Here is a 19,676-nt window from a genome sequence, read left to right as displayed (position 1 = left end):
CTCATAGTGCTACATGTGGTTTGCACGGTTATTTTGCTGTTGCACAATAGGATTGTAACTCAATTGCATGCGCTCTTTATTTTGTCAACGAAATAACGGTTCCCAATATTTATGTGATTAGAAAGCACAGCCTACAGTTGTGAAAAAGTAGAATTAACAATCCTCTCTATATTTCAATCGAAAGATCGTCACATATCATCCACAAAATGGCCGTTCGTGCACAGTTTGAAAACAGCAATGAAATCGGAGTGTTTGCCAAATTGACGAATGCGTATTGCTTGGCTGCAATTGGAGCTTCAGAAACATTTTACAGGTAGGCCCCTGAAAAGTAGTTAAAAAAATGTTTTGATAGTTTTACTTTGGAAGTTCTGTTATGCCTGATAGTTCATTATAATTATATGATCATCTGAACTGATCATGAAGTATGAACAAACTTTGTAAAAATACTAAAATAATGTCATGAATTGAATGTATAAATTATTGTTTTGGTTGTCATTAATTCCTTTTTCGTTATTTATTATTAATTAAAATTGAATATCATATTATAAATATAAAGTAAAAAAACAAAACAATTTTCCTATTAAAATTAAATATAATAATGATGTTTCATGTTTGTTGACAATATTTTGAAAACTTTTCTAATCTAAATAATTGTAATTTTGTGTTGTTGTGATGACGTGTTGATATTAAGAAAACAAAACAAGTTAATGGATTTGGATGAATGTCCAAACTCAACTCGGTTCAAGGCGAGTCGTGGAGATTCAATCAAATGTTTGAGGTGTGTCGAGCGGTGAATGTTGAACCTTAAGAGGTGCGGTTGATGGTAGCCAGTACCCCGTCTCTACCGATGTTACCTCATCGTTGATGAAAAACTGCAGCAGTTGTTTTGCAGTTTTCTCAACAAGAAGACTGTGTATTCAGCTGACACTTTCACAGTTGAATTTGTATATTGTATAGTATATTTCTATAAATTAGCACATGTGCTGATTTTTTTTCGCAAGGTGGTGGTCGCCAAAACAAAACAATAAATTATTATTATATTTATTTATTTGACTAAAACAAATAGGATTTTACAGGTAACACAATTGTTTTCTTTGTATTCACAGTGTGTTTGAAGGAGAGCTTGCAGATGTTATTCCTGTTGTTCATACTTCAATTGCAGGATGCCGCATCGTTGGGAGATTATGTGTTGGTAAGATCCACTGTAAAAAATGACTGAATTGAGTCTGAAAAATGGTCACCAAACAACCAAAACATTATTGGTTGCTGCAAAGCCCCACATGTGTAGCCAACTCTCTGAGTCCTTGAATTCATTGATTCAGATGGTTGGCTACACTAACACGGTGGGTAGTTGCTGCAACCCAAACCATGAAGGTACCAAAACAATACTGCCCACAGAAGACTGCGGGGTTACCTCATTCAAGTATTCAAAGTGATGTATAGGCTCCAGGATTCTCATCCAGACAAGCTATTCGACAAGAAATGTAAAGGGACTAAGGGGCCATGACCCAAAGATAAGTAAGGAACACCATACGACTAGAATTCGTCAGAACAACTTCACACAGAGAGAGTCTGTAATGTTTGGATTAAATTACCAGCTGCAGTTGTTCAGTCACAATCAACAAGGTCTTCAAAAATGGCATATTTGACTTTGCTACTCCCATGGCATTCAGTACTTCTGCAGTAAGTTTTTGTGTGAATATGGATGGGCATTTTAAAAGCTTCATTTAGCCTTCATTATGCACAGCCTGATTCTACAGGTAAACAGGTAAAGATATTCCTTTTTGTGAAAAATAACCCAAAGTCTCTTCACTTCTAAAATAAGGATCTCTGACAATCTATTTACAGGTAACAGACATGGACTCTTGGTCCCGAACAGCACAACAGATCAAGAGCTGCAGCACTTAAGAAATTCACTGCCGGATTCTGTTGCACTTCAAAGAGTAGAAGAGAAGCTGTCAGCCTTGGGGAATGTCATTTGCTGCAACGACTACGTAGCGTTGGTGCATCCTGACTTAGACAGGGTAAGATCGCAATGCTGACGTTTACGCTTGGCGTAGGAGACTACAAGTTGGTTGAAGTGTAAACTTCTGCAATGCGCTGTAGGAAAAGTGGGATAGTTCAAGCATTGAACTAGTTGGTTCAAGCAAAGAGACTCTATGGTTCAAGATGACAAAACACTAAAAGCAAGGGGAAGGCTGCCATATTTAGCTTTTTGTGTCTTGTAACAATGAAAATAATGTGTAGTTGTTATCACAGCCAAGGTGTCTGAAAATGCGCATTATAGTTTTTACAAGGTATTCGTAGTTATGTTTGAAGCATATAACTCCATGTGGCTTTGTTGTGTTCTGGGAATTTCGGGAATTCTTTAGAGGATTTTAGGGTGGGGTTACTTCTGTACAAGAGAATAAGAGTGTGTAAAGATTGGTTAAGTACAGGAACATTTGAGGGACACCCTCTGCCACATATTAAAAACAAAAATAAAATAATGGAGGAGGAAGCTACAAGTGAATGATAACCAGTGCTTAGCTATGTCCACAAATGATTAATTTACATTCTTCTTTCCCCCGTAATTTAATAGGAGACAGAGGAAATTCTGACTGACGTTTTGAAGGTTGAAGTGTTCCGACAAATGGTTGCAGAAAATGTATTGGTCGGCAGCTACTGTATTTTCAGCAACAGAGGTGGCCTAGTAAGTTTATATGTGTGTAGAGATAATACCAGCAGTGGCATTGATGAAAGCAGAAATCACTGTCAGGCATGTTACTTTCAGCTGATTTCCTCATTTCTTTTCAAGACAGTGGCCATAGAAAACTGAAAATCACTGTACATAAAATAAGTGATTGGCCGTTTCCTCTTATATGCAGTTAAAAATGCCTGCACTTTTAAAACCCTCAGTGGTGTTTTAAAAGAGGGGTTCCTCTGTCAAGTTCAGTTTTGAGATGCACTTTTTTCCCAGTTGCTAGAGACTTCATAAAAGTGGGGGGGGGGAGGGGAATTACCAAGTATCTAACCTCAAGTTAAAGTGGGGTGGTTGGGTAAAATGCCATTTTGTTTGACATTCTCAGGCTTGATATTTGGTTCTTGGAGAAAAACTTGGGTTAATTATTTTATCGAGTACAACGGCTGACCCTTCATGTTGTTGGCTTCAGAAGATTTTATGGAGAGAATGCTATTTAATAATAATTGGTCTGATGGTTGTGAAGGACAAACAAAAAATTAGAATGCCTGCATTTTGAAACGTTTGATTCGCACATAAGTGATATTTCGGGAGGATACAACCACCCATGTTGCCTAGACGTAACGCATGTGCCTGTCATTGCTGATTATGTTTACAGGTTATTTTCCAACAAAGAAATTCTGGTATTTTTTTTATTATAACTATTGACATACTGGTTTAATCAATGCTGGTTATTTATCTGTTTGTATTCAGGTTCATCCCAAAACTAAAATTGAAGACCAGGATGAGCTGTCGTCTCTTTTACAAGTTCCGCTCGTTGTAAGTCAACAGAATTTATGCGAAATATACACTTGTAATACACTGTAAGATTGTTTATGGTCTTGTAAAACTTCTAAGCTTCGAAAGCAGTGGACACTTTTGGTAATTACTCAATAAAATTGTTAGCAGAAAAGCCTTACTTGGTACTAAGCAATGGAGAGCTGTTGATAGTATGAAACATTGTGAGATACGGCTCCCTCTGAAGTGACGTAGTTTTCAAGAAAGAAGTAATTTTCCACTTAAATATTTGAATTTGATTTTGAGACCTTAGAATTAGATTTCAAGGTCCCGAAATCAAGCGTCTGAAAGCACACAACTTTGTGTGACTAGGGTGTTTTTCTCTCATTATTATCTCGCAACTTCGACGACTAAATGAGTTCAAATTTTTACAGGTTTGTTATTTTGTGCTTATCCAATGTTGAGATACACCAAGTGAGAAGACTGGTCTTTGACAATTACCAAAAGTGTCCAATCTCTTTAAACTAATCCCTGTGGGTTTTAAGTTTTTTTTCTAAAATTTGCACCTGTTTTTGTTCATCACAGGCAGGTACAGTAAACAGAGGCAGTGATGTTATTGGAGGTGGGATGGTCGTGAACGATTGGTGTGCCTTCTGTGGTCTGGACACAACGAGTACTGAACTTTCAGTGGTAGAAAACGTCTTCAAGTTGTCAGATGCCCAGCCTAGTCACATTGCCTCAACAATGAGAGAGACTCTTGTAGACAGGTTGGTATATAATAATGATAATAGTGGCTGCTTATATAGCGAGCATATCATTTAAGTCGCTATAACATAAAGTGTTTTCCTGCAGGATATTTTTGGACTGCGTTTGAATGATGAGACCTCCTTTTACATAGCACCATGCAGTCTGCTGTGGCCCAATATGCTGCCAATCAAATCATGAACACAGAGGCATACCCCCTTTTCTATTTGATAACTGCACTTGGCTCTTTCATGTGCGTTACACTACACACGAAACCAACGGCTTACTGTCCCGTCCGAAGGACGAAGCATCCTAGTTTGGACACAGGGTTTCAAACCTACCCTCTGCTGATCAGAAACACCAGAATTTGAATCTGGTGCTCTTAACTGCTAGGCCATGACATGCCACAAATATAGACCCCCTGCATTGACCGCTATCGTGACAAAACCTGCACGCTACAAAGGCTTTTATTGGCTGAGAGTCGTTGGCTGAGTGTTTTCTTGTGCAATCCATCTATTTTACTCGTCTCTTCAAATTAAAGAAACTCTAATAGTTTGAAGCAATCGTGTTGTTTATAGTTCCTCGTAATAGGTTCATCTTGATCACTGATTTATATTGTTCTTGTCTTGCAAATGTTAAAAACTCTTACAGTTTACAGCTATCGTGGTGTTTATAGTTCCTTGGAAAATGCATATCCCAAATAAAGTTTTGGGTTAAACAAAGAAAAATTTACGAGAGCGGGACTGATTATCCTTGTTTGAGGGATCCAGTCAGAAGCCATACAACCTGACTGTAAATGCCCTTTAGCCAGGGATCACACCCAAGTTCACGATACAAACTGGGAAACAGGAGCAGAGGGATCAAGTAAATTGATCAATTATCGAGTACAGGCGATGCACTGCGTAAACAGGAACTGTACAAAATAGGATACAATTCAATTATCTTTATCACTTATAATTGATACATCTGTTGATTGTTATTTGTATACTTTTGTTTGTTTATTTTGCAGCCTTGCTTAAAATGGTAAAGTGGGAGAAGCTTGTTAAAGAAGCAAAGTCAAGATTTGGAGCTGCCGTTGACGTCTCAACTTCCAAGACCCAACCCTGAACTACTAAATCATTTCCCTGCGGAGGTTTCCAAATGGCATCAAAGTTTTGTTCGTTAAATTTAGTTTCACGTTGGCAGGCTACCTTATTGGAATGGATATTACACTTAAAGGATTCGGGTACCTTTTGTAACACAAAACACAATGTCCACAGATTTACATTAATTTTTAAACTGACACAGTTTGAATATCATGATAGTAGAAAGCATACATTAAAACATTAGTTGCTGAGGTGCTGTACTTTTTGAGAAATGTTAAAATAATTTTCGTCTCATGATCACTGAGACAAAAATTATTTTCATGACATTGTTTTACTCATTTCCCCAAAACTACAGCACCTCCGCATGTAATATTTTCAGGGAAGCTTTCTACTATTATTATCTTCAAACTGTGTAAGTTTAGTGATAATCTGTGGACATTGTTTTTTTTCCTACAAAAAGTACATAGATTTTAAAACTGTGTATGTTTTGCTCCCAAAGAAATGATGTAGCTGTCCTAGTTGAGCACAGAAGCAGGTTGTTTCTTTTAACTTCCTGAATAAGTTTAGTGATAATCTGTGGACATTGTTTTTTTTCCTACAAAAAGTACATGGACTCTTTAAAACTGTGTATGTTTTGCTCCCAAAGAAATGATGGAGCTGTCCTAGTTGAGCACAGAAGCAGGTTGTTTCTTTAAACTTCCTGAATAAGACACTTTTTTCCCTCAAACAGCAAAAAAATAAATCCAACTGTTAATAATTACTTGTTAAAAGTAACAAGCTTAAAGGGAAGGCATACCTTTGTTTCGGTCATCACTCTTAAAACTTAATTACAATAAAACATTTTTGTAAGAATGTTGTGAAACTTTTCACTTTGAAGTAATGTCGTTATGTAAAAAAGACAACTGTTTTTTATGCCCCCAAATTTGAATCTGAGACCATGTAAGCTTCTCAGATTGTGTATTTCTGTAGGGATTGTATGGATTAGCAGACAATTGTTTTGTAATATTTTTCTGCTTAAGTAACTCTATGAAATTGGGCCCAATCCATGGATTTGCTTACGCAAAAAAATAATGTTTGCTAACCAGAATACGTTTACAAAGGAAAATACCATGTTACATGTACATATTTGTGACTGGTATCCTGCTAATTATTGCTTAGCAGAGATTTTGGAAGCTTAAGTGTTTACTTAAGCAGCTCAATGAAATCGGGTCCAGGAAAAATTGTCAATTGTCATTTTCTGGCTGGGTCTCCCTTTTATCAGGGTTTATTGACAAAAGGAACCGGCACTGCCCATTTTGATAAACCTGGGTTAACAATTTTTGTGTGGCCCGTTTATTCTTATATTTTTCATAACTCAAACACAAAATAATGTGAGATTGTAAGTTAAGAAAAAGGTGTATTTGGAATTATACTTACAAACTGATTTTGCAAAAGCTTCATAAAATTTGGTTGAAGAATAAAGCCCCCCCTTTTTGCGACTAGAGTTTGAGCGAATCATCTTCAATAAAACTAAAATATAATATAACTGAGGTTTGTAATCGAAGTGTTTTGTTTGATTTATTTCTCCACTATAGTTGGTCAGTTCGATAGAATTACATAACAGAAACATGTTCATGATTTTTCAAATGAGTTCCTTTCTTGGGTTATATTGAGAAACAAAATTAAGCATGTAACATTTTCAAAACCATTTATAGTAGATATCTTTAAAGGGGTTTGAGAATAGTCACAATATCGGTTGTCCCCTCAATGGGTGGGTTGGGTCCTTTGAATAATAACACAACATAATAAGAGGAAACAACAAATGCCCAGCTGACAAGATCACAATTTCGGTTTGAATTGATTCGATTTGCTAATTTTGTAATATTGATTATTATTCTGAGGGAAACTTGGGAAAAAAGATCAATGGGGATGACAAAATGATGGTTGGCAAATCAGAATGCCACCAAACAGGACATTAATTTATGTACTACAGCTAAAAAAACACCTACTTGTAAATAAAAACAAGGTGAATGAATTAAAAAGAAAAAGTTGTTAAACCTCCCCTCTTTCCACGCCCCTAAAGGGCACACACAGCATGCAAGCAGCAATGCAGCAGGCAGAAAACGATCTTGCATAAATTAAGGTATGTTTGCCACACACAAACGTTATCACCAGCAGTCGCGTGACGCTTAACCTGCACTGGTACCCGCCAGACTACGCGGCTTGTAAGCACAATACACGTCGTACTGTTGGGACCACCCAGTCGATGTGGTCGTTCTTTTCCTCCTTGCGTCTGTTTGGAGGCTAATATCTTTCCACCAATTGACGACTTCAAAGTGCCACTTTTCCACTTTCTTCAGCGCACGGTAAGTCTTCGAGGTACTGTCACAGAATACTATGGAATTCGAGGACTTTCCCGGTGCATTTAGTGATGCAAGTTCACTTAAATTGCTTGAAATTTGAGGGTGGTAAATAACGAGAATGTGTGGTGCGGGAACAAGTACAAAAGGCTAAAGCGGTGAAGCGGCAAGAGTTGTGTTCATTTTTGCCATAGGGATAGAGCATGCACCTGGCCGAGCGCTGCTTTCTTAATAATCTAAGTGCTAGTTTAATGTTCCCCTACTTTAATTATTGTTGTGGTGAGGCAAGAGTTGGCCTGACCATGGAGGTAGAAAATATGCTCTGCCATTCTCTGCTGAGTTGGGAGTCGTTACACAAGTAGTTTCGACTTTTAGGGCGTGCGTGCGAGTGGTTGCAGAAAAAAAAGTTTTTTGTCTTCATACCGACCCCTACTTCTACCTAGAAACTGTAAGGCTCCCCTGCGGAGCCTTATAGTTTCTAGAAGTAACCGACCCCCAGCCAGGCTAGGCCATCAGTACAGTAGCTCAAAGTAATAACCAATGGTTTATCGCGATTCAGAAACGCACTGCATTGTGGGAAGGAATATGGGGCGGTTACCATGCAGTTTGTATGACTCGTGCACGCAACGCGTATACCTTTGTGTGGGTTCAACAGCGCCCTCTCTGCTATTCGCGATATAACCTTACTCAATTTAGAATTTGAATCATAAAAAAAAGTAGATTTTGTTTAGATTCAGATGGGAAACCAGTCAACGACCCCCCCCCCCCCCCATAACACAGTCTTCCATCCAATTCCAATTAGACTACAATTTCAATGCAATACACACGATACAAAGCCGCTCTCTAAACTAACACAGTCGCCCCCTCAATCTCATACAAAGTCGAAACTCTGTAGTCAGGGGTGAGGGGTGACTTTAATTAGGGGGGCGGGCAACTTTGTAACTGAGGGGTCTTCGTTTATAATTGTAGGGGTCTTTGACAATTTTTGTGTAAATTATAGTGGGTGACTTTACCCGATTCATACTTGAACGTGAATGTGAATGCGAAGCGAATTTGACATGAATTTGACGTCATAACTATCTAGCTAGCTGTGATATTCGCAAGTGAGTTGAGCAGAGCTGAACTGCAGCGAAGATTGTTGCAAATTTTGTGATGTCAACATTCGTATCGCATTTGCATTCGCAGGAAGTATGAACCAGGCTTTTGCTTTGTGGCAAGTTGACTGGACGGAGAGATTGAGTTAGGTCACCAGTAGCCAACCTTGCCAATTGCTCTCTTTTACAACTGTGATTATGAGACCGATGCTTAAAGAGACCCAGTAAAGGTCAGTTTCTAGTCGGTCGAGCGTTGTTAGTCTTGACGTGCGTAACAGTTTATAATAGTCATTGCCGAGGCCTAAAAACCGTCTTTTTTATCGTACGTCAAGATTTCCATCGCCCCGACTATATTGCAACCATTGCACGACCGACTATAAACCGGCCTTTTTAGCTCAACAAGGTGCCCCGTGGGCTAGGTCAGCAGTAGGAAAGTAATTATATGTACCTTCAATCAAATGAATATTAACTTTCGACAGTCGGCAGCTCAGTTTGGATGGCAAACGTGTCAGATTACTGCTCAGTCACAGGGGTACACAAGAAAATTTTGTGATTGAGACCCTCTTGTTATATAATAATTTTTGTTTTCATCTATTAAAATAAAGGAACTTGATTTTTATTTTAAGAAAATGTCTCCTGCCATGCCAGCCACCACTATTGTATTTGTTTTTGCATTTTAAAATGTTTACCATTGCCTGTACTGCGTTATTATATTTGCCAAACTATCTTTTTGAAGATTTCGATTTTGAAACGGCAAATACCATCCATACTTGGTAGGGAGGTCTTGATGAAGCACATATGCACTAAGTTTACTTACTTGGCCTACAAATTCTTCCATCAACTCTGATGTATATTTGTAAATAATTGTTTCATTTTTTATTTTTGGGGAGATCCCACAAAAAAAGTAATCCCAAAATAAATAAATGAACTTTATAAGAAAAGAAACAGAAGCAAAATCTAAATTTTCTTAAATTCAAATTGTCGCATTACTTTTTTGCTATCAAACAACTAATTTTGTTGTAACTATCCTTTTTATCAGGAGATCAAAGACCAAGATGGCCAGCCAGGAGGAGGTATCGTTCAGGTGCAAGATGTGCCAATTTATGGCCAATTCAAAAGTAGACATTGCCGACCACTTCATGGAAATTCATGCTGCAGTTGAGGTCGTAGACACCAACGCTCCGAATTCATCGGCGCCAAGTCAAAGCAAGAGTCCAGAGAAAAGCAAAACTGGAGACATCGATATCAGTGCCATTAAGAAAGAGGTAACTGCCATCAAAGAGGTGAAGAAACCCCAGACAAAGGTCAAGACAGCATCAAGGTCAAAGCCTGGTTTCCGTGGAAACGCAATACGCAGTACTATTAGCCATCTTGTGAGGGCTGCTGAACAACAGGCTCAAGGTACGTGAATAATTCTAGATGGCAAGATTGTTTATATCTTGACATTCAACTAGAAAGTTGTGATGAAGTGTTTACACTCAAAATGTTATTTACCTGTGGATAATGATAATATTTAAAACGGGCACTTCAAGGTGTGTTAAGAGCACGTTCCATTGGACAGATTCTTAAAAATAATTCATTATCGTCACGTAAAATCAACATATTAATCCATGTAACAGTTCACAAAAACAAATTTCTTCCTCTCAAAATGCTCCTGACAAAACCTTTTTCTTTGTACAGAATTTGTTTGACTTAAGGAAGTAGGTCGCAAGAGTGTAACAGTGACCTGGAAACATTTCACAGGGAAATTCCCCACAGACTGTGCACAAGTTGGGAAATAAATTTGTTATTTAATTTTCTTTTGAATTTGTTTTTCTTTTTTTCAGCAGGTACTTCAAAGAGTAGAGTAAAACCGAGCGTTACCGTCAAGTTTGTCGGGAAAACATCCAACATAGTGGACAGAGAACTTCGTCAACATAAGAAGAAGCGCAAGTTTGACGATTTTGTCATGTATAATGACGACGACATAGTCATAGCCAAAACGGCAAAGCTATCTACAGATAGTAATGAAAACGGAACCCAAGTCCCGACCCCTCGTCCCAGAAGCAAGTCTCAAGTTAGGAAACGAGAGTTAGCAGAAAAAATATCCAAGATTAAGGTGAAGGATTTCAAGGTTTTAACATTGTCCATATCTGGGCAAGAATTTACAGCCAAAGTAGAGGAGCATTTACAGATCTGGTTGGATAAGTGGAACGAAAAGAACAATTCCAAAGCAGCCAAATGTGACCACGAGAACTGTGGTCTTGAGTTGGATCAGTCGCAGATGTTGTTGCACAAACAGTGCCACATCAAGAACTACTATGGGTTTCGGTGTCCACACTGTGATTTCATGCACTCGCGCTGGCGGAACATGAAATGTCATGTCTACAACCTGCACAAAGGGAGGCAGTTGTTGAAGTGTGATTGGGCAGGATGCACGGAGGCGTTCACGATCTTAGCGGGGCTGAAACGTCACATGCAGCGAGATCACATTCAGCAAAAGCTGATCAAAGAGTACACCCCCGGGCTGGAACAGTCCAAAGATACACAAGATGGTGAGGAACAAGTTGGTGAGAAGCAAGTTGGTGAGAAGCAAGGTGGTAAGGTACAAGATGGTGAGAAGCAAGATGATGAGGGACAAGTTGGTGAGGAACAAGTTGGTGAGGAACAAGTTGGTGAGACACAAGATGGTGAGAAGCAAGATGGTGAGGAACAACAAGTTGGTGAGAAGCAAGGTGGTGAGGAACAAGATGCTGGAAAACAAGATGGTGGGGAACAAGATTGTGAAACACAAGATGATGAGACACAAGATGATGAGACACAAGTGCAGGAGGCACAAGATGATGAGACGCAAGTGCAGGAGACACAACATGATGAGACTCAAGTGGAGGCGAAACCTGCCAAAGGAGCTTTGAATGTCACAAAGCAGCAACTGACCAAAGTGGATGGCCACGTCATACGGAAGAAGTCGAAGAAGAAGAAGAAAGAGCGTGAGGAAATCACTCTTAAAGATCTGAAGAAGAGGAAGCGACGATTCGAGCCACTTCCCTGGCGACCTACCTGCTCCGTGTGCGAAATGAAGTACATCGCTCTGGACAAATTGGACGACCATTTGGAGCAGCATGTGGTGCCCGAAGAGGAGGAGAAAGTCAAGTGCACAGAGTGCGGGATCGTTACCGACAACAGGTCCTCGCTGAAGGCGCACATGCAGAAGTGTCACCCGCGAATGCTGAAAGTCTACCGCTGTGATCAGTGCAAGTACGCCGGCGATCGCCAGTTCGACTTCCAGAAACACCTTATCACACACTGCGACACCAAACCGTGCATGTGTGAGGTGTGCGGTAAGCTCATGTCAACGGTGTACAACCTGAAGGTCCACCGTCTGCGCGTGCACGCCACGGACGCGGAGAAGACCATACATTGCCAACACTGCACCTACCGCTGCGCAAACATTATCGTGCTGAAGGATCACATGCGCTTCCAGCATAACCTGATGTGGAACGGAGACTGCTACAAGAGTGACGAGAAGCTGCGTAGGTACAAGTGTGACTTGTGCTCTTACGTGGGCAGGAAGGAGAGTAGTCTGCAGTTTCATATGCGTGTGCACACAGAAAATCGCCAGTTCCCATGTAACTTGTGTGCCTATGCAAGCAAGACCAAGAACAACCTGTTCCTGCACATGAGGACCCACGGAGGGATGAAGCCGGTGAAGTGCCCCCAGTGTGAATACAGAGGTACGTTGTTTACCCGAAGGCGGGACTGTCTTCGTCTTGGTCTCTTCCTGTGAGCTGTTTTCTTAAGATTCTTTTAGTTTTACTGGCAAGACAGACTGATTTTAACAAAAACTCAACATCAAGTTTTGTAATCCACCACAAAGAGTCCTTATGATGAGGTCTTAAACTCTGTTAAAATGGTGTAGAGTACCAAGCTGTGATACCCTTTTAATGCATTTTTCCCCTACAAAACTATAAACAAAAACTACCTGAAAGTGAAAGAGCATCAAGTAGTGTGACATTTCAGAACCATTTGAGCATAAGGTTCGTGACTTGCAATTTCCCCCCACTTTCATGAGGACTCTGTCTTTGGAAATTTAGTTCAACACAAAACTAAATTTAACTTTGTGGCCCTTCTTTAAAAACAAAACCTCATCCACTTTCTTGGAAAGATTAAAGATGACTCAAACTGCTGTCTAGTTTAAATAGTTCTTTCATTGTTGCCTTTTTTCAACATCTCAGGTGCGACCAATAAAGTGGTGAACGAGCACGTACTGAGCAAGCATTCCTGCCTGCGTCCTTACAGATGCCCGTGCGGCTGGTCCACATCCTACAGCGGCAACATGTGGAAACACGTACAAATGCACCGTGAGAAGGATGATGGCTACCGGTCAGTCGCCATGAAGATGTACGGCAGCCCAAAGATGAAGAAGGGTGAGTTGAAGCAAGGGCAGGTGAAGGAGGAAAGCCCATCAAATGACACCGTCATAGCCACCATCGTACAAGATCTAGAAGGAGTGGAGCACAGAGAGGAACTGCAGCTCAACAACCTTGCAGAGGCGGTGTGCATGGCAGCCGATAAAGGCAACTTGCAGCACGGGGGAGGCCAAGACGCCAGCCATCTACAGACCACACAGGCGGCCAATTTCCTGTCCAAGCTTGCCCACGCTGTTTCCACCGGGCAAGTGGACAAACAAATGCCGGAGCAGACCACTGAGGGAGCGGACCAAACTATTGAAGACTTGGTCTTGTGGTAGTAACCCCTCCCCCTTAACACTCATAACATCTGATATTTTACACTCATTACCATTACAAAGCTTGTGTTATAACAATATTTGTGTTTGACTCTTGGTAGTGCCAGTATCCGCCAGTTTTGGCTCTTATGGCGTATGAACATTGTTACCTCAGTCATTGGGCCTAGTTCAATTCTTATACCATCTCAGCTCCTCGGGGAGTATACAACTCGTGCTGTTGATAGTGTTAATCATTCCATTAATCATTCACAAGAACCAGGGGTTGATTTCACAAAGCAATAAAATCCATCGCAAGAAAATTTGTCAGTATCACCATAGTGATTTGTATTGTGACATCACACTTTACTAAGCAACTACGATTGATTTGGAGTTGAGATCAATCTAAGCTCTTTGTGAAACTGGCCCCAGCTCTGCCCTCTTTCATTAACCCCTTTAGTGAAGAGAATGTTAAAGTAAAGCATCTGGCTCAAAGTGTCGTGACTGGGGTTAGAACCATTGATCCAATGACTTCGCCGCCCTAAATTGAGTTTGATGCACTGGAAATGTTTAAAACATTTTTGCATTTTACCATATTCCAATAGGTACAAAATAGATTCCTTAGGGCCTATGTTAGTTTGAACATAATACAAGCCTCAACCTTGTGATACAATGATGAAAATTGCCACTGTATTTGATACCCTGCACAATCCAACATTTTTTCAACATCCAAAACATTCAACGACATTTGTTCTGAGAAAAGCTGGTTCTGTACATTTGTATATAATAATAAAAGCGCTTTTTACAAAAGCAATATAAAGCGCTTTACAAAATACAAAAGTTGATTATGTACGAACAAAAAGATGTGGCTGTTCTTTTTCATAAGTGCCTTCTTCAGAGCAAACTTTTAAATATGACAATCATGATATATTTTAAAAATGTGCTTTACCTTGCGGGGAGGAAAGTAGATACACACATGGTGTTACCGCAAGTCTAAAAATATATAAAAATATATTGTGTAATGAGAAATACTATGTTGTCAAAATGTAAAATTCAAGGCTGTTTTGATGAAAGATCAGTTCCGAGTCGGGAAAGAATCACCCCCCCCCCTTACACAAATGTACAGACCCATTGTCTCAGAATGGTGTCATCGGATATTTGGGATGTTGACAACTTTTGCCTGGAAAGATATATCGAATTTTAATTCTTCCCCACTCACATGAGGACTTACTCTACTGGGAAAATTGAATTTGACAATTTCTCTTTCTCTTTAAAAATGCCGTTAAAAATAATTGTGTCTGGGTGTACTATATTAATGCACAGTACATACATATTTACATTCACAAAAGATGTTGATTATGTACAAACTGGTTGACAGAAGGCGAAGTTGTTATTCAATGTACTTCCTTAAAGGCAGTGGACACTATTGGTAATTACTCAAAATAATTATTAGCATAAAACCTTTCTTGGTGACGAGTACTGGGGAGAGAATGATGGTATAAAACATTGTGAGAAACGGCTCCCTCTGAAGTGCCATAGTATTCGAGAAAGAAGTAATTTTCCACGAATTTGATTTTGAGACCTCAGATTTAGAACTTGAGGTCTCGAAATTAACCATCTAAATGCACACAACTTCGTGTGACAAGGGTGTTTTTTCTTTCATTCTTATCTCGCAAGTTCAGAAGATTCCTAACCAACCAAGGAGGTGATAATAATCCATTTTCATGGTTGTTTATCCTTGTTTAAACACCCCTGACTCTTAGTACATCAACATTATTAATTGTTCACATTTAACAAGTATTTTTTTCACTGTTCCGATATATACATTTGAAAGTGGGAAGTAGTTTGAGGTGTATTTAGTTACTGATTTTTCTTGTAATCGATTCTGGGTCAGTGTATTTGACCCTTCTACTTGACCCCTTGCACGATGCGCAGCACACTTACACGCACATTCCGTTTGCCATTTTGGTTGTCATCAAAGGGTACTTTGAGGAATTGACCCTCAAAATTATGGAAATGGTCGATTTTGTTGAGATGCGAGTTAAAGACACTGGACATGTTTGGTAATATTGTCACAGACCAGTATTCTCAGTTGGTGTATCCCAACAATGCATGAATTAACAAACCTGTGGACATTTGTGCACAATTGGTCATCAAATTTGCAAGAGAATAATGGAAAGAAAAAACACCCTTGTTGCACAACTTTGTGGGATTTCAGATCTATTAAAAGGCTTAAGCTGAAGGCTTTTATTATTTGAGTGGGAAATTACCTCTTTCTCAAAAACCATGTTACTCTCAATTGCTGGTTACCAAGGAAGATTTTGTGTGAACAATTATTTTGAGATAAATACCAATAGTGTCCAGTGCCTTTAACTGCTATTGATTGTTTTGAGCGCTATCAGTTAAACTACAGTTCCTGAGGTGATGAGGCGAACAAAGGGAAAATAGACACCTCCGTGGTCACCAAGGGAATTGTTGCTTTAATCAAAGCCTTAGTAAAAGTAGTCAATGTTTGTTTTAAAAAACCCAATACATCTAATTGCATCTACGGGATTAACATTAAAGTCATTCATTATTTTCTCTCCTAGAAACGAGCAGAGTATTGACCCATTTCACCTGACGTCATCCTCAGAAACATCTTGAATCATCATACTGGTGGGCAGTTTCACTGTGGGTTTTCATATATATAACTCTATGCATAGAGTATGCTGTGCTTTATGCAGTGAAGTGTTCGTTTTAGGCGATGCGGCGTTAATACACGTAAACCTAACTGCCCACCAACATGGTGAGCGTGGCATCAGTCGCCGCGTGTGACGCACGTGCAAGGGGTCAATACATGTACTGTTCAAAATCTTCATTGAGAAAAACCCTGCCTCTGTGGAGGACAGTACTGTACAAAATGTTGTTTGTGGTTGTATAAAGAATTTTCTCCTACATTATGCAAAGCATTTAATCCTACTCAAGTCTGTTTCATTTCATTTTTAATTTTAACGCATATTAACTGTTCATTTTGTTTTGTTTTGCCTTCGTAGAAGTGTTTGTGTATAGAAATTTTAATTCCATGACAGTGCCTTATAGTGAGACTTTCTTTCATCATAAAAATCTACTTAGCGAAAAAGCTTTTGCAGGTTTGCAGGTAAGAGGGAATCTGAGGATGGAGTAAAAGTTCCTTCCTTAAGTGAATGAAATGTTTTATATTATTAAGTTATCACACAAGCGCAAATTGAATACTAAAAAAATATAGCGCTTCTGCGTCGCATATCCATTGAGGCCGAAGGGACAGAGGCGCGCTATAGGCCTATTTGTCTGTAATCCACGAGCGCGCGTGTTATAAAAAAAAATTCTTTCAGTCTCACATACAACGCGCAAAGTTCGGGGCGAACAGCATGCGCGCACTCAACATTTAGAATATAATTTTTGCACTGACTGTATATGGAGCGTGACACATTGACGCTCACAATATGCACTGTGTAATAAAACAAAACTGGAAGTATGTTATAGGTTTTTATGCCACCCTCCAGTTCGATCATCTGATTGGTGGATTAGCACGTACTGGAAGAAAGCTTTGTCATTAAAGGCAAAGGACACTATTGGTAATTACGCAAAATAATTGTCAGCATAAAACCTCACTTGGTAATGAGTAATGGGGAGAGGTTGATAGTATAAAACATTGTGAGAAACGGCTCCCTCTGAAGTGACGTAGTTTTCAAGAAAGAAGTGATTTTACACAAATTTGAATTTGAGACCGCAAGTTTAAAATTTGTCGTCTTGAAATCAAGCGTCTGAAAGCACACAACTTTTTGTGACAAGGGTGTTTTTTATTTCATTCATATCTCGCAACTTCCGACGACTAATTGAGCTCAAATTTTCACAGGTTTGTTATTTTATGCATTATGTTGAGAAAAATCCAAATTAATACAAGTTTCTATGGTCGTACTTTTTTTGGGATTGTTTACCAAACGACTATCTTCAAAACTTCTGTGTACATGTATTCATATAGCTTTCCAGTAGACATGACAATCCAATACAATTTAAACTGCAATAAAGTATTTGTGTTTGTACATGAGAAGTACTAGTTCATCGGTTCTTCCAGCCTTCAATATTCCCCCTCGATCACTGGCCAGTGCTACTGGCAACTGGCCAGTGCTACTGGCAACTGGCCAGTGCTACTGGCAACTGGCCAGTGCTACTGGCAACTGGCCAGTGCTACTGGCAACTGGCCAGTGCTACTGGCAACTGGCCAGTGCCACTGGCAACTGGCCAGTGCCACTGGGCCAGTAATAACATTGAAATCGATTAAATCATGCAGTCTTAGGTTACTTTGATACACATACTTTTGAAAATTGATAATCGTGCCAGACTTTAGCTTTTTAAGTCCATACTTCCTTACAAAAAGTTACACACACAAAAAAACACACTGAAAATTCCAGTAACTTCTGATCCAGTGAAAATTCTGAGCTACACACATAACCTGTGTATGTGGTTTTGTAATGACAGTCAAGTCATGATTTTGGGTGAACCTCCTTGCCTTGCTGTGTTTTTACTCTATTTGGGCATCTTTATGTAGTTGGTTGAAAGTTTAGTAAGTTTATCAATTATGTACATTATTGAAAACACATAATTATTCCTTTCTCTGGGTTCTTTTTTTTCCTTTAACCTTAAAAGATTTCTTTTGCTGTGTTGGTATTAAACTAATTGCCGAAACATGAATTGCTGTACTGACTGACTTAATTAAAAACCAATTTGTTAAATGCACACATTACTTTGAATCTAGTGTGAACTTTATTGCTCTTATGCTTTGTAAATCTTAGAGATAAAGGGTGCGTTTTATTACTGTAACCAGTAAGTGTTTCGGTCAATAGAGAGGTTTCGCAGAGTTGCGGATTCAAATACACATACAGATATTGAACTGTACACATTCGCGTCAAGTGAGCTGTGTAGTTCTGTTTCGCAAAATTCTAACGAATACCCTCAACTTGAGGCTCAAGAGGGCGCTATTAACCAAATGGCTGCATTTCTGACGCATGGTGATAACAAATGTCCAACTACATCCATGTATGATACCTCTAAAAGACATGGTGAAACCTCGTACATTAAAAAATAACAATCCGCGACTAAAACATGCTCAAAATATACTCGTCGTTTACGTGTATGGCGACTGATTCCCGTTTTGAGCGACTATTCTAACTTGTGTACAACGGTTATTCGTCACATGGACCTCAAAAAGTGATGACGTATTATGACCTATCCGTTCACGTAAGAGTATCGGTGACTCTGCTAAACCTCTCTAATGGCCAGTGGCAAAACAAAACCAATGGCAAAAGCAACCGAAACAATTTTTGGTTACAACTGTTGAAACGCACCCAGGGATACATAATTTGTATCAACACTATTATCGCAATGTCATTCTCTCTCATCTCTTGGTGTTTCTAATTTCACAGCTTTTGAACCAAAGGTGGTATCAAATATTCTAAAGCATATATAGATTATGCTCTTTTAAAATGTATGAAAAATTACACATCGGTCAACTAGCCAGTCATTTTGCTCGATCGCATTGCACGCCGCCATGACCTCCCAGCAATCAAGTTGTGAAAGGTATCGTGGTGAATCTTCTTCTATTTGGAGTGGTGTCCTCGGTCAATGATATTACGGCTGAGGTTTCTCCAGGTCTTCCTGTCCCCCAAGCATGTGGATACTTCCCCAGCTGTCACAAATCCAGTGTCCTTTTTCAGCAGATCGACATAGGTAAGATGGCCTCGACATCTTTGGGCTTGACCTTGCTTGGGCTCCCAGAGCACAAGCTTGCTGGCTGGAAGCTCAGGGTGGCGATAGCAGTGCCCTGCAAACCTCAGTCTTCTAGCGTAGATTTTGGCGCTAAGCTTGGGGAACCCGAGATAGAGGTCTGTGTTTGATTTATGTTCTTCGCTCCCGACACCAAGCACTTGGCGTAGCATTCTGGTGTAGCAACCATCGAGTTGTTTATCTAGAGCAGATGTTAATGGCCATGCTTCGCACCCATAGAGTAGCACTGATTCAACAGTGGCTACGAAGAGCTGTAGCTTCAGGTGTTTACTCATCTTTGTACACCATACATTTTTCATGCTGTGGAATGCTTTCCAGGCCAGAGCTTTCCTAACTTTGATATCCCTGCTTGTGTTGTCAATCCATGACCCAAGATATTTGAAGTCAGCCTGTCTTTCAAGTTTGTCCCCATTGATTGCTTTGAGGCATGTACCCTCGTCATCCGTATTGTAT

The 19,676-nt window shown here is 39.6% G+C and overlaps 2 protein-coding genes across 4 annotated transcripts; both read left to right on the top strand.

The window, feature by feature from the left end:
- The first annotated feature begins 15 nt into the window (after positions 1–15).
- LOC139935287 (eukaryotic translation initiation factor 6) lies at positions 16–6,811 on the top strand. The gene is made up of 7 exons (XM_071929804.1): positions 16–313; positions 1,107–1,192; positions 1,849–2,024; positions 2,582–2,692; positions 3,434–3,499; positions 4,043–4,224; positions 5,211–6,811. The coding sequence occupies exons 1-7, from the start codon at positions 207–209 to the stop codon at positions 5,218–5,220; spliced, it is 738 nt and encodes a 245-aa protein (XP_071785905.1). The 5' UTR covers positions 16–206; the 3' UTR covers positions 5,221–6,811.
- A 719-nt stretch (positions 6,812–7,530) lies between these two features.
- LOC139934671 (uncharacterized) lies at positions 7,531–18,183 on the top strand. Of its 3 annotated transcripts, XM_071929018.1 has the most exons (5): positions 7,531–7,631; positions 9,759–10,120; positions 10,546–11,531; positions 11,562–12,432; positions 12,934–18,183. In XM_071929018.1, exons 2-5 carry the CDS (start codon positions 9,775–9,777, stop codon positions 13,446–13,448), a joined length of 2,718 nt encoding a protein of 905 aa, XP_071785119.1. In that variant the 5' UTR covers positions 7,531–7,631; positions 9,759–9,774; the 3' UTR covers positions 13,449–18,183. The 3 variants fall into 3 exon arrangements, with proteins under 3 accessions (XP_071785119.1, XP_071785118.1, XP_071785117.1); XM_071929017.1 differs by having other exon boundaries at positions 10,549–12,432; XM_071929016.1 differs by having other exon boundaries at positions 10,546–12,432.
- The last annotated feature ends 1,493 nt before the right edge of the window (positions 18,184–19,676 follow it).

The sequence above is a fragment of the Asterias amurensis genome, chromosome 3 (assembly GCF_032118995.1).
Source record: "Asterias amurensis chromosome 3, ASM3211899v1".
Taxonomy (NCBI): domain Eukaryota; kingdom Metazoa; phylum Echinodermata; class Asteroidea; order Forcipulatida; family Asteriidae; genus Asterias; species Asterias amurensis.
This window is presented reverse-complemented; position numbering and strand designations above follow the sequence as displayed.